This window comes from Lipophrys pholis (assembly GCF_963383615.2).
Source record: "Lipophrys pholis genome assembly, chromosome: 3".
NCBI classification, from domain to species: Eukaryota; Metazoa; Chordata; class Actinopteri; order Blenniiformes; family Blenniidae; genus Lipophrys; species Lipophrys pholis.
The window spans coordinates 19,585,915-19,600,494 of record NC_137627.1 but is presented as its reverse complement, the minus strand read 5'-3'; the positions used below and the strand labels follow the sequence as shown (position 1 = coordinate 19,600,494).

At 39.8% G+C, this 14,580-nt stretch overlaps 1 protein-coding gene across 2 annotated transcripts; it reads right to left on the bottom strand.

Annotated features, from left to right (window-relative positions):
- Positions 1 to 989: 989 nt before the first annotated feature.
- On the bottom strand, positions 990 to 6,270 carry LOC308107066 (GTPase IMAP family member 9-like). 2 transcript variants are annotated; one of them, XM_080459177.1, is made up of 3 exons: positions 6,154 to 6,263; positions 3,861 to 3,920; positions 2,014 to 3,653 (listed from the first exon to the last, which is right to left on the bottom strand). In XM_080459177.1, the coding sequence occupies exons 1-3, from the start codon at positions 6,209 to 6,211 to the stop codon at positions 2,935 to 2,937; spliced, it is 837 nt and encodes a 278-aa protein (XP_080315303.1). In that variant the 5' UTR covers positions 6,212 to 6,263; the 3' UTR covers positions 2,014 to 2,934. The 2 variants fall into 2 exon arrangements, with proteins under 2 accessions (XP_080315302.1, XP_080315303.1); XM_080459176.1 differs by having other exon boundaries at positions 990 to 3,920; positions 6,154 to 6,270.
- Positions 6,271 to 14,580: the final 8,310 nt, after the last annotated feature.

Sequence of the window (14,580 nt, the reverse complement as noted above, 5' to 3'; positions counted from 1 at the left end):
ATTTATCCAGGAGTCAGTTAAGAGACATGCAAGAGACGACAGCTCTGCTTTACTTTTATGTGTTGTATCGGGTCATTATACTCAACTCAAGAGTCGATAGGAGGAGGGATACCACCCCCCCCACCCCCCCCACCCCACCCCAAAAAACTATTACCATACTATTCACATTATTCACAACCAGCAGTAAGCGTGGTCGTGTGTGCTTTGTCATGGAGTTACTTAACCTGCATTAACTATTCTTAGTGTGCTTTTTTTTTTTTTTAACTGTGAGTATCCGGAATAAGGCATATTGAGAAGTGCATTTCCATGTTAATACAATAGCCCCAGAAGATTTAGAGAGGAGGATGCTCCATCACAACATGCAACTTGCTTTTTTTTCCCCATTTTTGCTCATGCTAGAATGTGACAGGGCTGTCAAAATCCATTTCTGAAGACATATTCTTCCCAAACCGCTTGTCAGCAGTGTCATAGCAAACCTGGCTGTTTGCTGTAGTTTTGTATTGTACTCTGTGGCCTTTGGAACCATTAGTACCGCATGAGAAAACACCTTAAAATAGTCCCCGTTCTGGCCCTGGTTTATGTGTCGGGAGTGGGAGTCAGAAAATGCCCTTTACATTCAGGCTGTGCAATGATTATCTCATCAGGACTGCACACACACGCATGTGCACAGGAGCATGTGAGTATAGGCGTGTATATGTGTGTCAGGGTGGTTTTAGAGCAATGTGTAGTTATACACACTACAGTCCATTTGAACAGAGTTGGTCATTCTTCCCCCCCGAGGGCTGCTGAGTACAGCTGTCAGGAGAGCAAGACAAAAATACAAAGTCATTTTAAACAATGGGGACACAAGAAGGCGAAACGAGGACTCCCAAAGCGGAGAGACTGTTTTCCAAGCTTATAAATTTAACACACTTGGACCAATACGTTTCCTGTTTCAGTTATAGTGTTGTATCCTGCTTATAATGCAATAATACTTTGTTTTTCTTATTGGTATTTATTAAGTACAATTTTTCAAATATGTCTGAAGCATCACTTCAAACATAGAAAACATACAAATCACATGTTGGTCAATCATATTTGATGGAGCAGTTCAATATTGACAATGGACCTTAGTTGCCCTACAGGTTGTAATTTGGACACCTCTTAGACAAAAAAACAATGTTTGTCATCAAAGGGGTTAAAAGACATCAAAGCTTTAAACACAACAGCGTGCATAAACCTACATAACAAATAATTACACGTTTCAATGGAGCTGTTTTTAATTAGGTTTCGTTGGCTGCATCTAAAACCTAAATCAAGTGTCACTTCTAAATAAATTGTACATGATAACAGACAAATATCACTTCATAACTGACAAAATATTCAGCAGGGCATTCAGCAGTTGATTGGACTTTCCTTAAAGAGCGATGCTATAAAATGCTCAGTAATTTGTCTGTTGATCACACATGAAGTGAAGACATGGAGGGAGGAGCTCTTTAGATTCTGTTGGTTTCCACATTGAAGCTGATTTCATCCGGACTACAAACATCCCCCATTAGGAAGAACATTGAAGCGCACTTGCTTTCTTCGCCCCCCCCCCTCGCTGATTCAGTCCTGTCGCTCGGCTGCAAAGAGGCTGACGACCTGCTGATCCACTGTGTGCTTCTCTAGTAGTGCAGTGGAGAAGTGGATCGACTTGCAGCAGGTGGCGAGCGTGGCAACGGTAACATGAATTTTGTTCATCTAACAAGGAATGACAAGTGCTCGCTTTGTGTTTAGCACTGGTCTGATTGTCACACTCTTGTAAAGGAATTACTTCTTTATATTGACTAAAATCTTATATTATGCTGCTCATATACAGTTTAGTTCTCATTCACTAACTGTTGGCAGCTTCCAGTGTCAGTAGGTAAATTCAGTTCAAGTACAATTACTATTACTGGAATTAAACTGTACTCAATTACCGTACAACAAATGCACTGATGTTGAAAATGTGATATTGTAGAGCCCATGAACGGGAGTTGGAGGCGGCGTGTTCAACAAGGAACTCCAAACTTTATTTTCCATTCGAACACACTTCTCAGAAACGCTTTTCTTTTCTCTCTTTTATGAGCCTGCGCACACGCTGTGTAACAGCAGAACTACATCCCCCCCTGGGAACCCTGCCTTCCTACAAAATAAAGTACCCCACAGTAACCGGGTGAATTATGACTGTAACTAATCACCACAACATGGAAATATGATTCACTTAAAATCAAAAGTAACCTTTTCTAAAGTAATTATTAACAGTTGGATGTTTTATTACATTGTCATTCAAAGGCATCCAAAACAATTCACTTATATAACATGTCAATTTTCACCACACATTTCAGGAAAATGAAGTCCGTAAAATAACAGGTCTGGATTCATTTTGTAAACAAAGATGCAGAAATTTTCGTTCTTTAATAACAAGTTATGAGCTGCAGCATGCAGATGAACGGTTTCAGTATTCAGCTCAACGGTTCTTTTACTGTCAGCATCACAAACAATGTTAACCACAATAAACTCCAGTGCTAACAAGGGCAGTGAAGACGGAACAGAACAACAACAATAAAAATAAAGGCAGTAAAAAGCGCTGGAAAATTTCTGATGGGATGTTGTGTGGGCCTGCCACTCGCTGCCGAGGAGTTTCCCCTCTATTTTGCGTTGCACCACCAAAGTCCCAGCCATTTTGAATGGCCAAATTTTCCTCAGTTTTTTGTTTTTTTTATTTTTGGTGAAACGGTTTGCCTAATCATTAATGAAAGTCACAACAGCTTTTTCTTTACGAGCTCCAAAATCCAACTTAAGACAAAAATGAAGAAACCCCCCCCCCCAAACAAAAAACGAGATAGTATTCTTTATGCCTTGCCTCTTAAAGAGACAGGCACACAGAATAAAACAAATAAGTAATACTTCAGGTTTAACCACCTTCATGATTTACTGTGTAGAGCACTTCTTCGTCTTGCTCTTCTTCTTCAGAGCTTTCCCTGCCGCTGGTGTCACTGCTCCCACTGCCGCCCCGACCAGTCCTCCCACCACGGCTCCGATCCCAATGCAGACCGGACCGCCAGCAATTGTAGCTGCAGCACCGATCGCTATTCCCACTTCTGCCGTGGCCATGACTAAACCACCTCGAAGAAATTTGTTTTTCTTCTCTGCCTTTTCCCTTGAACTCTTTTCATACTTGTCATTGAGGGCCCTGAGCCTTTCCTGCAGTTCTTCCCCCTGAAGCATGGCCCTGAGTTGTTCCACCTCTTTACGTTTCTGCTCTGCCATTTCTTGCTGAATCTTTCTTTGTTCCTCTTGGATCGCTTTCTCAGCTTCCTGGAACATTTCATTGGTGTAAAATGTGCCGTCGTTTTCACTGATGATGCTTTTGATCTTCTCAAAGAACTCAGTTACCTGACTGTTGGAAGTAATTGTATTATTGAGCACATGATACCGCCTCTTACATTTTGAAATCAAATAGCTTAGCTCTTCACAGCGACTGAAATAATCTTCAATTGTTTGGTTTTTCAGCAGATCGCCATGCGTGAAGAGAATCATGGAGTAATCCGCAGCTCGGGATCCAAACAACTGCTGCAAGAGTTCCACTGTTTTCTGCTCTTCTTCGGTGAATTTCCCCAGCTTCACCACGATCAGGAACACATGGGGTCCTGGTGAGGAGAGGGAGATGCACTCTTTCATCTTTTGGATGGTCTCATCTTCTTTGTACATGGTGTCATAGATTCCCGGTGTGTCGATGACAGCCACCCTGCAGCCTTCCACCACTCCTGTGGCCTTTATGCACTTGGATGTGACAGAAACTGGAGAGAGCACTGACTCGAAAGCATTTTTCTGGAGGATGGTGTTTCCTGACTCACTCTTTCCATTCCCAGTTTTTCCAATGATCACCAATCGGACTTCGTCACCTGAATAACAATCTGTAAAACAAGATGACAAATGTGTTTAGTTCCCTTTACCACTTATATCTATTGTTGTTCTTCTACTGTGTTGGTCAGTATTGCGACAACAGATTCATCACAAGCAATGACACAGATCACGTTTCGAGAAAACAATACAGACCTGACTGAACGACAGATGAAACACTATGATATTCATGTAAGACTTTGATGTTTGCGGTGGAAACAGGAAGTCTTGATATTCAAACAACATAGATGTAACTTGATCACTTCTAAACTCGTCAACCCTTGCAGCTTCACGATAGATAACAATTTTTGATCCATTATATTATCTATTAAAACAAATAAGCCCGAATGTAAGGAACAGAAACAATAAATGTATTTCTTCAAATATCGAGAGCAACAATAAAAAGACCTTCATCAAATACTTTACTGAGATTTTTTTAAAGGCAAGGCAAATTTATTTATAGAGCACCATTCAAACAAAAGGCAATTCACAGAGCTTTACAAAGAAATTAAAGAAATACAGAATAAAAGAAATACATTGCAGCTTTAGAAGAAATTAAAGAAATGCATTAAAACAAATAATGAAGAAAAGTATAATAAATAAGGTGAGAGATTTATTAAGATAAGTTGAATAAGTAAGTAAAATCTATTGTTTATTCAAAAGCCTGCGCAAATAAGAATGTTTTAAGTCCTGATTCTAAAGAAGTGAGTGTGTCAGCAGTCTTCAGGTGTTCAGGAAGTTTGTTCCACAGGTGAGGGGGTAGGAACTAAAAGCTGCTTCACCTTGTTTGTTTCTGACTCTAGGAACACTGAGTAAACTTCTTCCTGAGGACCTCAGAGGTCTGGAGGTTTTATATTCTACAAGTAAATCTGAGATGTTTTTAGGCCCGGAACCAATCAGAGCTTTGTAGACCAGAAGTAAGATTTTGAAGTCAATCCTTTGGCGCACAGGCAGCCAGTGCCAGTGCAGGGATTGGAGCACGGGTGTAATGTGCTCCACCCTCTTCCTGTTGGTGTAATGAGCTCCACCCTCTTCGTGTTGATATAATGTGCTCCACCCTCTTTGTGTTGGTAAGGACCCTGGCTGCAGCGTTCTGGATGAGCTGCAGTTGTCTGACAGATTTTTTACTGAGGTCTGTAAACACCGTTTCAATAATCCAAGCTACTGAAAATCAATGCGTGAACAAGTTTCTCAGGATCTCGTTGGGTCCGAAAACCTTTGATTCTTGCAATATTTTTCAGATGGTTGTAGGCTGATTTTCTTATTGTCTTAATCTGGCTGTTGAATTTCAGGTCTGAGTCCAGAACTACACCCAGATTTCTGGCCTGATTTGATGTCCTGAGTGACATGGAGTCAAAATGAGCACTGGACCTTTCTAAAACAATGACCTCGGTTTTCTCTGGGTTGAGTTCTAAAAAGTTCTGACACATCCACTCATTCATTTCAGTTATGCGTTTACTTTTAAAGTAGTAAAACTATGAGATTATTCGTAACTTTTTGACAGTATTGCAGTTATAACAGTAAATTTAGTTTAATTTGTGTTCAGACAGTCATATGAATTTCATGTAAAATACATTCACACTAAAATATTGTACATTGTGATAAGTGAACCTGTTACTGTATAAGTAGCATGATTTGATCATCTGTGTAACTCAGAAACATCTATTCCCTCTAGTTTTGTGCACATCATACATTCAGAAAATTATACTGACTGCAACTTCAATAATTGGCCAAGACACAGTTAAAACGTTTTTTTACACATTAGTCAAGTTGATGTTTAACCTGCATTACGAGACAAAGATCCTGAAAGTAACCGATATAGGATATAAATTATTTTTATACATTTTTGGGTGAAATATTAAAAATATTTCTTTCTTTTTTTTGTCTGACCCTAACCATAACTCCGACTTTGTAAAGTGTTAAAATAATCATTAATCATGTTGATTGTTTAAAAAGAAAAGCAAACAATCACTGCATTTTATATCATTTGTATCTGTATAGCAGTTTGTGCACTTATCAAACAGTCAAATGTCTTTTTCCTTCACTTGATAAAACCAAACAACTCTCATTATTGTTACAATAGATCAAAATAATTCCCATGGTGTGAATTTTGGAAACATTTAAGGTGAATACCTATTATATTTATGTATTTCTGAGATGTGTAAATTATAATATTTTCATAGAATAAAAGAACACAATAAAAAAAAGGCCTGGCTTATTAAACAATAATGATCTATTGCAGATTACCTGTGCGGTCGTTCCATGTGGTGTTTGGCTGATATCTCCTCATATTTGTATGCGCCATAGGTCCAAGGTTCTATAGAGCAACTCTGCTATTGTTGGAGACGGTTATAAATGCGCACTGGCAACTTTACGGTAACCTTGTCTTGAAGTCACCATTCCAGTTTGACCGCTCCTTACTGTAATCTAATGTGAAACTGAAAAAATAACAGGAAGATAACAAAGCTGCAAACCTGCATTTTGGGCAGTCCCCAACATAAAGTGAATACTACCTTTTGTTGAATAATTATTCAGATATCTCTGTGTGAATTATGCATGCCAACTGAGTTAAAACAATGTATTAAACTCTTAAATGTTTTTTAAAAATTGGAATGCAGCGTTGGGCTATCCTAACTGTGTCCACTGTAAATCACACAAGACCAAAAAAAGAAAAAGGATGATGCCAATAGCTTCACGCCTAAAGAGGCCTCACATAAATTACACAAGACCAAAAAAAAAAGGGATGATGCCAAAAGCTTCAAGCCCTAAGAGGCCTCACATAAATCACCCAAGATCCAAAAGGAGATGCGACCTTCGTTGCCTAGTAACGAAGGTACTAGTAGGGTCTTAAAAAAAATGGCATGATCATATTTACTCAAACGATGATTTGACGAGCAAAAAAGGGGTCGCACCTTATGAGGGAAGGTGGACCTTGGTCACTGCATATAAGGAGGGAGTCTGAACGACTCAGTGTGTTTTTTCCGATCGGACCTAGCAATCTTGTTTGTTCGTTGTGTCCGCTGGGATCTAATCGGGGCACCGGGTTTTGGAAATAAAACTCTGATTTTGCATCCAGCTCCACTCTCTCAGTCTTTTTTTGCACCATTGGAATAACGGAGTACCAGGATAACTACAACAAGTAGAGTTAAATGTTCGTACGGTCTTTGTCGACGCATCTGGCCTAGGACTACTTTCTACAACAAAGACCACGACACTTTCAAAATGTTTGTGTAAACATTTCAAAGAAACACTTGGGTTTGGTCTTTATTGCAGACATTTATTTATTTTTTTATTCTGCACAAGAATAGCAGCAACTCAACAAAGACTTATTCGATGAGAAGGTCTTTAATATCAGTAGCACGTTTTATGGTATTATTAAATGGTTGAGTTTGAGATCGTGAACAAGGGTTTGCATTTGGTTCCAATCTGTGACTTCACTGCCTGAGGGTCCGGCAGGCTGTAGTGGTGAGCACACTCACCTCAAGGCTGGGCATTTCTGTGTGGGGTATTCCACCAATTATTCTAAAAACACATAATTGAGGTTGATTGGTGACAGAAATTTTGAATGTGAGTGTGTGTGTGTGAGTGTTTGTTTCTCAGTGTTTACCTTATGATGGACTGAAGACTGAAAACACAACAATTTGTAGCTGCCCTCAAAACTAATCGAGTGATCTCTTCATTATTTCTAATCGTGTTATATTTCATGTTTCACTAATGTTTGTTTTTTTAATATGTGGTAAAAATTTGTCTTCGTATGAGATCCCCCCCAACACACTTCCATTTTAGTTTGCATGACTGGCTACGTTGAGTTTAGACTGGACTGTTATCCTGGAACATTGTATGGTTTTATGTATCTTTCTTTTGTTTCAGTTGTGGCATGAATATGTGGGTGGTAAAGCTTATGTTGTTTTGAAATGATGCTGGCTTTACCTCAGAAGAACTGACGAAAGTGACAGAATGAAACCAGGCCCTACTTGCTTACAGGAAGACGTTCCGATCTACAGAGGTTTCCAGTCACAGCAGAGCACTGGAATGTGACTGCTTCTGTTTCCAAGGCAGGTGTGTCCCTCACTGCACACTCCATTGTGCGCCGTAATGACAATAACTTTTCACATTTCACATAATTTAATGACGTGTATGACGTTGGATAGTTGGATTTAAAATAATTCCTCTCGTAGTCCAAAAAAACATGGACCGGGGGTCCCTGTGCAAGACCCTCTGCCCCCCCTAGTTCCTCAAGACTCGCTTGTAAAATAGATTATTAATCTCAATGAGGTTCTCCTGACTAAAGAAAGGCAAAATGTATTTCCTGTGTGTACTATTCACATCACATCAACTCTACTACACATCACAAGAACATTTTCCATAAAAGAAAAAAGGTTGTTCAGTGAATACTTGTTGAGGAACATGGTCAACAGATAAAAGTGGGGGGGGAAAAAAACAATAAACGCAGTTGGTTTAAACAAACCTACAGATTTACTACAAAAGTGGTCGAATGATGGATCAATAATAATGAAATAATTCAAGAACAACTATGCTAAAATGTCAACAGCAACAGTAGTACTATTATATATATATTTATATACGTATCTGTTTTTAATGGCGCTGTCATATGATGCGCCAATAACACACACTACAAATCCCACAATGCAGTGCGATTGCCGCCAACTGCGACCTGGTCAAACTACATCAGAGCAAGCGGCCTGTTGGTCCTTATGACAAATCAAAGCTAGACCCCAACAATAGCCAAGAGAAAAGTTGATTCTGAAAACTAGGGCTTTCAAAAAAGGTAGGAGAATTAGTATATGTTTACTGAAATTGCAGGTAATGTTGTTGTAATGAAGGAGTATAACCTAAAATGGCACTACGAGACAAAACATTAGGATAAGTTCAAAAACCTGGACGCAGGGCAGACACTCCAAAAGGTCGAGGAGTTGAAGAAGAATCTGCCACTCCAGAAGACATTTTTTATCACAAAGTGTAGCTGCTGCGAAAACAAGTTTTATTGTGGCCGAGGAGATCGCCAAATCAGGCCGGCTGACACATTCTGAATGAAGGAATGAATGAATGAATTAATCAATTTTATTTCGAACATGTATAAAAAAATATGTACTTATTTGTAAGAAAAAGTAAAAAAATAAAAATAAACATAGAGCCAGCACATAACAAAACACTGCACATTGTTCAAAAAAGGAGTGGGAACAAGTACAAAACTTTTTTTAATTTCTCACCCCTTATTAACTATATTTTAGTTTGTACAGATATCTTTATAATTATATAATACATCTATATAAATATATACCATATATACCTTTTATACATATCTATATAAATGTATACCATATATGCATTTCATAAAGATCTATATAAATATATGCCAAATATACACTTCATAAATATCTATATAAATATTACAAGATTATGACAATTACAAAAATATACTACTTACATATCCTTATAAATATAAATATATATATATATATACACATACATATACACACACATATTTATACACACACATATATATAAAAACAACTATCCCCATAACTAAATATATACCATATATACCATATACTTATATACAATCTAACAATCAACACTAATCTATTTAGAGACTATTCTATTTATAGAGACATACTTCCTCTTCTATATACTTGTTCCAAAATATTGTTTTTACCTTTTTTTAAACAGATTTATATTTGCACTTTGTTTTATTTCTGTCTCCAGACTGTTCCACAGTCACCCCACAGCTCGATACACATATGCTTTTCATCTTTTTCGCACCTTTGGTTTTTTTAAAGTTTAGGTTTTTTCTAAAACATTCTAAAAATGTGAAATGTAAAAAATGTAAAAATTCAATTTTATAGTGATACACGTTCAAATCAATAGATTCGAACGTGTATCACTATAAAATTGAATCTGTATGTCATCCGGTTGAAAAATTCAGCTCCCCAGTTCATTCTCACTTTTCAGTTTCACATCTCTCCCTTCAAATTCAAGTTTTGGGATTCAATTTCTTGGGCCACATATCTGAAACCTGGTGTCAGGTAAAACTACCGGTCGTCAAACACAGATGGAAAGAAGTCTATTTTATGACAGCAATGCACTTTATTCTCTTTAACTGGTGTGAACTCCTTCAATAGAAATAATTATTTGAAATATGACGTGTCCAGTGGTGTACTGGCCTGCTGGCATACCGAGACAAATCCTTGTGGGCCGACTTGACCCAAAAAACAAAAAGAAAGAAAAAAATCTGAAACAACCCCCCCCCAAAGAAAACCTTGGAAAAAGAAAGAATTTGTCATTTTGACTGTTGACACAACCACACAGTGTGGTCTGGATCCTCTTGAAGACCCTGCAGATTCTCTCTCTCACTCGCTTGAAGCGTCCAGTGGAGGAGGGACCTGGCAAAGGGACGCCTTCTGCTCCAGACTCATCAGAGCTCTCAAAGGATTCCTCCTCAAGAAAGTCATCGTCATTCAGTTCTGAGACAGAAACAAAGTCACTAAAGGTGTCGGAGAGCTCAGAAATGCCAGAGTCCGAGTCCTGGGGGTCCTCCTGATGGGAGCTGCTGCCTGGTTCTGCCGGCTCCTCCAGTGGACACACACTGATCTCGCCCTCCAAAGGTAGGATGTGACTGTCCTTGTCCCGGTAGGACATTGTGAAGAAGGGGCGCTCCAGTGCTGCACGGGGGGGTCAGTCTCTGCTCTCCATTGAGATGCAAGAGCCCCTTCAGCAGTTCAATCAGGCCTTCCTGTCCTCCAGCTCAGCGTCATCCACGACTGGATAGATCTGCATGAAGAAACAAAGTCACGTCAGTGGATCGGTTCAGGGACAACAAAAACAACAACAAACTATTTCAGCTTCCAGCAGCTTTGAAACAAGAGCTCAATGTTTACTTTTTACTTTTTCTTTTAGATATTCATGATAATGAGTAGATCAACTGTTAAACTGCATTGCTGCAAAAATAACCTGAAAAGTTTACTAGATAAAATTACATAACCTGGTTAAATGAACCACCTTAATATTTGCTGTATTCATAAATGAATATTGCTTTTTTTCAATAGTCCAATAGTTAAAATGATTTACTTCGCCATCCATTAGAAATGTTCTGTAATTCCCCAAAACATTTATTCCAAACATCAAGTTACATGAAGGTTGTATGTGTGACATTTAATGAGCTTTAAATATTTTTTAAAAAAGTGTATGAAATTTACAAATTACAATCAGTAAAGACATGTCAAAGTGTAAAACTCTGCTGAAGATGGTTGAGTGTATTTTATGAAGACTGGGACGCCTTGTTAAAATGTCTGTGATAAAGTCAATCAACCGGCAGAGTACTGACCCCAACTAGCTCATCCAGGCTGCTGGGCAGCTCAAAATACGATTCCCGCTCTTTTGCAGGCGTGGTGTTTACCAGCGTGTATTCCTCAGGTGTCTGCAGGAACCGAAATATCACAACTGTTATAGAAATGTTCAAGTAGGATGATCAAACCAAGTCCAACCAGAAAAGTTACTTTACCATCAGCCTCCATCTTGAGCTGTCATCGACCTCCACCTGGGTGAAATAGTACTTGGTGTAGCCCCCCATTGAGAGCTGGTGGTCCTGTGGCTGGCCGAGTACTGAGACAATGCTCCTCATCTGCAGACAGAATCACAGACACATCAGCAGATGTTCTTACAAGGTTTCCAACTTCTTTGGGATACATGTTGGGACAAGCAGACGTACCATCTGATATTCACAGTTGACTGGGGAAAGGTTGTCGGCGAGGTAGCGGTAGGCCAGGACGCAGCCCACCGCCCACACATCGATGGCCTCGGTGAAAGGGAGGCCAAGACAAACCTCGGGGGCTCTGAGGACGAAACACAGGAGAGCTGAAGAACTGCTCAACATGGAGCCAGGTAGTGTGGATGAAACCAGGACGTGGACATACCTGTACCCAATAGGCTGTTGAACCAGCCCAGGATAGACTTCAGAGGCTCGAGCTGCTTCACCAAAATCCACCAGCTTGACCCTGAGAGGCCTCTTCATTGCACTGGCAAGCATGACGTTGACAGGCTTAATGTCTGCGTGCAGGAGGCGCACACCTTTAAGAGCGTCCAGGGCCACCAGGAGCTGCACAGACAAAGCAAGAGAGGACAGGTTAGTGAGGACGCACTCACAGTTTACTCTACTGATCAGACACCAAGAAATTATTGGAGCCAATAAGACATACCTGCTCTGCAATAGGGCGAATTTTACTGAGGCATAGCGGCTCGGACTCCTCGAGTTCAAGCAGGTCATAGAGATTGATGTCCTGCAGTTCAAATGCTAGACATCTGTGCCCCATGTGTACAAAGTACCCATAGTATTTGAGCAGGATTGTCTGGTCAGGATTGAGGATGCTTATGGCCTCTAACATTGACAGCTGGAGAGAACAAAGAGAAAGATGTTTTGTCAGGATCCTGGAACAAATTCTGATGTTGAAGAATAAATCTGAATATAAATAAATATAAATGTAATTTAAGGTTCAAAGATTTACCTCGTATTTGGCATCTGCCTCCTTATCTTTTATGAGAACCTTAATAGCTACTGTCTCACGGCTCTCAACGTTCCTGAACCGGGCCACTTTCCCAAAGCAACCTTTCCCGATTAACTCCAAGAAGGAGTAAACGGAGGAGGCGCTGTGGAGGAGCAGTCCCTCCTCAAGGTTTAGTCCTGTCAGTGTGGAGACAAGCGTCTGTTTAGTATGTGTGTGAGAAACTATGGATCCTGGACAAAAAATGAGTTTAATTATCTTAACTGTGACTAATCTTTAAGGGCCTGTCCACACATCTGCCTTGAAGAACTTTAAATCATCTAAAACCCAAATGCGCTTTTTGTAATCCATTTTTGGAAAGTTGGGGTACGTCCGAATTGTCCCTCCTAACTCCTTAACTATCGACTTTACCTTAACCCCTTGGATGACGTCACAGGGTTAAGGAAAGGTGTTAGAAGGCTTCCTAAAGGAGTTAGTGAAAGGCGATCACATTAGTGTGGCAGTCGGACAGCACTTTCACTTAGGGACGTCATAATAATGTGACGCGGCGCAAGTTAGTGACGTCTGCCATGGCGGGGGAGAGAACTACAAGTTTCCGAAAATGGACTACAAAAGCACATTTGGGTTTTAGATGATTTAAAGCTGTTAATGGCAGATTATTGCCTTGGTAACTTGCATGATCTGCTCCCTTTTTCCGACATCATGAGTTTCCCTGAACGCTCGGATGAGCGGGTCCCTTTAAATGTTGTCGGCGCAAGGAATTGTGGGGCAGCATGAGCTCACCTCCTTTGCGAAAGGATGCATCAGTGGTTCCTATGCTAAAGGAAGCAAGGAGCCTCCTTTCCTTTGCTTATTGAGAATTTGGACAGTCCTTATTTGGCCGCCACACAAAACACTCCCGGGGTTAAGGTAAAGTCGATAGTTAAGGAGTTAGGAGGGACAATTTGGACATTGTTCTTTCCCTCACCATGGCGGACGTCACTAACTTGCGCCACCGTCGGATTATAATGACACTAAGGGAAAGTGCGGTCCAATTGCCACACCACCGTGATCGCCTTTCACTAACGACTTAGGTGGCGTATTAGGAGGCGCCTTTAGGAAGCCTCCTAATACTTTTCCTTAACCCCATGATGTCATCCACGGGGCTAAGGTAAAATCGATAAATAAGGAGACAGGAGGGACAAGTCGGGTGTACCCTCAGTTTTGAATTACGTCCAGTAACGAGCAACGTGATTGACCAATTAATACCACGTGGTACTGTATGTACGTTTTGAAAGGCGGCCTCTGAGTGGTTCATTATTCTCTGACTCATCTTGATGCATCATGCAAATGATGAGGAATTCTATCTACAGAATCCACACAGGTGGGACTAAATCTTTGGACCTATGATCTATCTAATTTTTCTTTTCCAAAATGTTGACACATGTTTGGATAACTGCACATCATTCATGCTTTTCATTGAAGAATAAAATATTCTTTGCTTTACCAATCAGATTATTACCAATTTATTAATTTATTTTTTGTACCTGACCTCACTTCACTAAAATGTACTTGTTTATTCCCCCTGTAGTTGACACATTGCTTCTATCTGCACCCCTAAACTGAGCACGTGTTGACTCTGAACTCTAAAATAGTTTCTATTATCCCCTTAGTTTTTATTTGAATATTGGATGCGTATTTGTTATCTCCTTTGCAAGCCTCCTACAGAGGTCCCAAAATCTTAGTATGTCACAGGGTTGTTCAGTTGTAGGACAATTTGTCCACAAAATTGCAACTCCGGACAACTCGTCCACGGGCAGCTCCCTCAAGGACAACTCCTCCACCGATGAGATTTTAGAATTTCTTTTGAGAAAATAATTAATGTACAATGTACTTTTACATATTATTTCCAATTGATATTTTATATATTTTTTCATCTATCTAGTATATGTCCATATTTTTACTCATTACTGCAAAAGCTGGTCATTACAGAGTAACGCCGGCATCACTAGTGAAAAAGCATAATACATATTATGTCAGCAGGAAAGTGTGTACTTTTTGTGTATGAAAATTCTTCGAGTGATGATTATTATAGTTGGACTACACCTTCCGCAGTAGAAATAAATGGACTTGCGGTGCCCCATCCAAGATGGCGTCGCGTTGCGACGTCAGCTCC

Bases quoted from the DNA above. Each gene is read 5' to 3' on its own strand.
- LOC308107066 (XM_080459176.1), bottom strand. From the start codon at position 6,211: ATGGCGCATACAAATATGAGGAGATATCAGCCAAACACCACATGGAAC. The intron at 3,921-6,153 runs GTAATCTGCAAT...CTTGTTTTACAG, and splicing joins CACATGGAACGACCGCACAG to ATTGTTATTCAGGTGACGAA.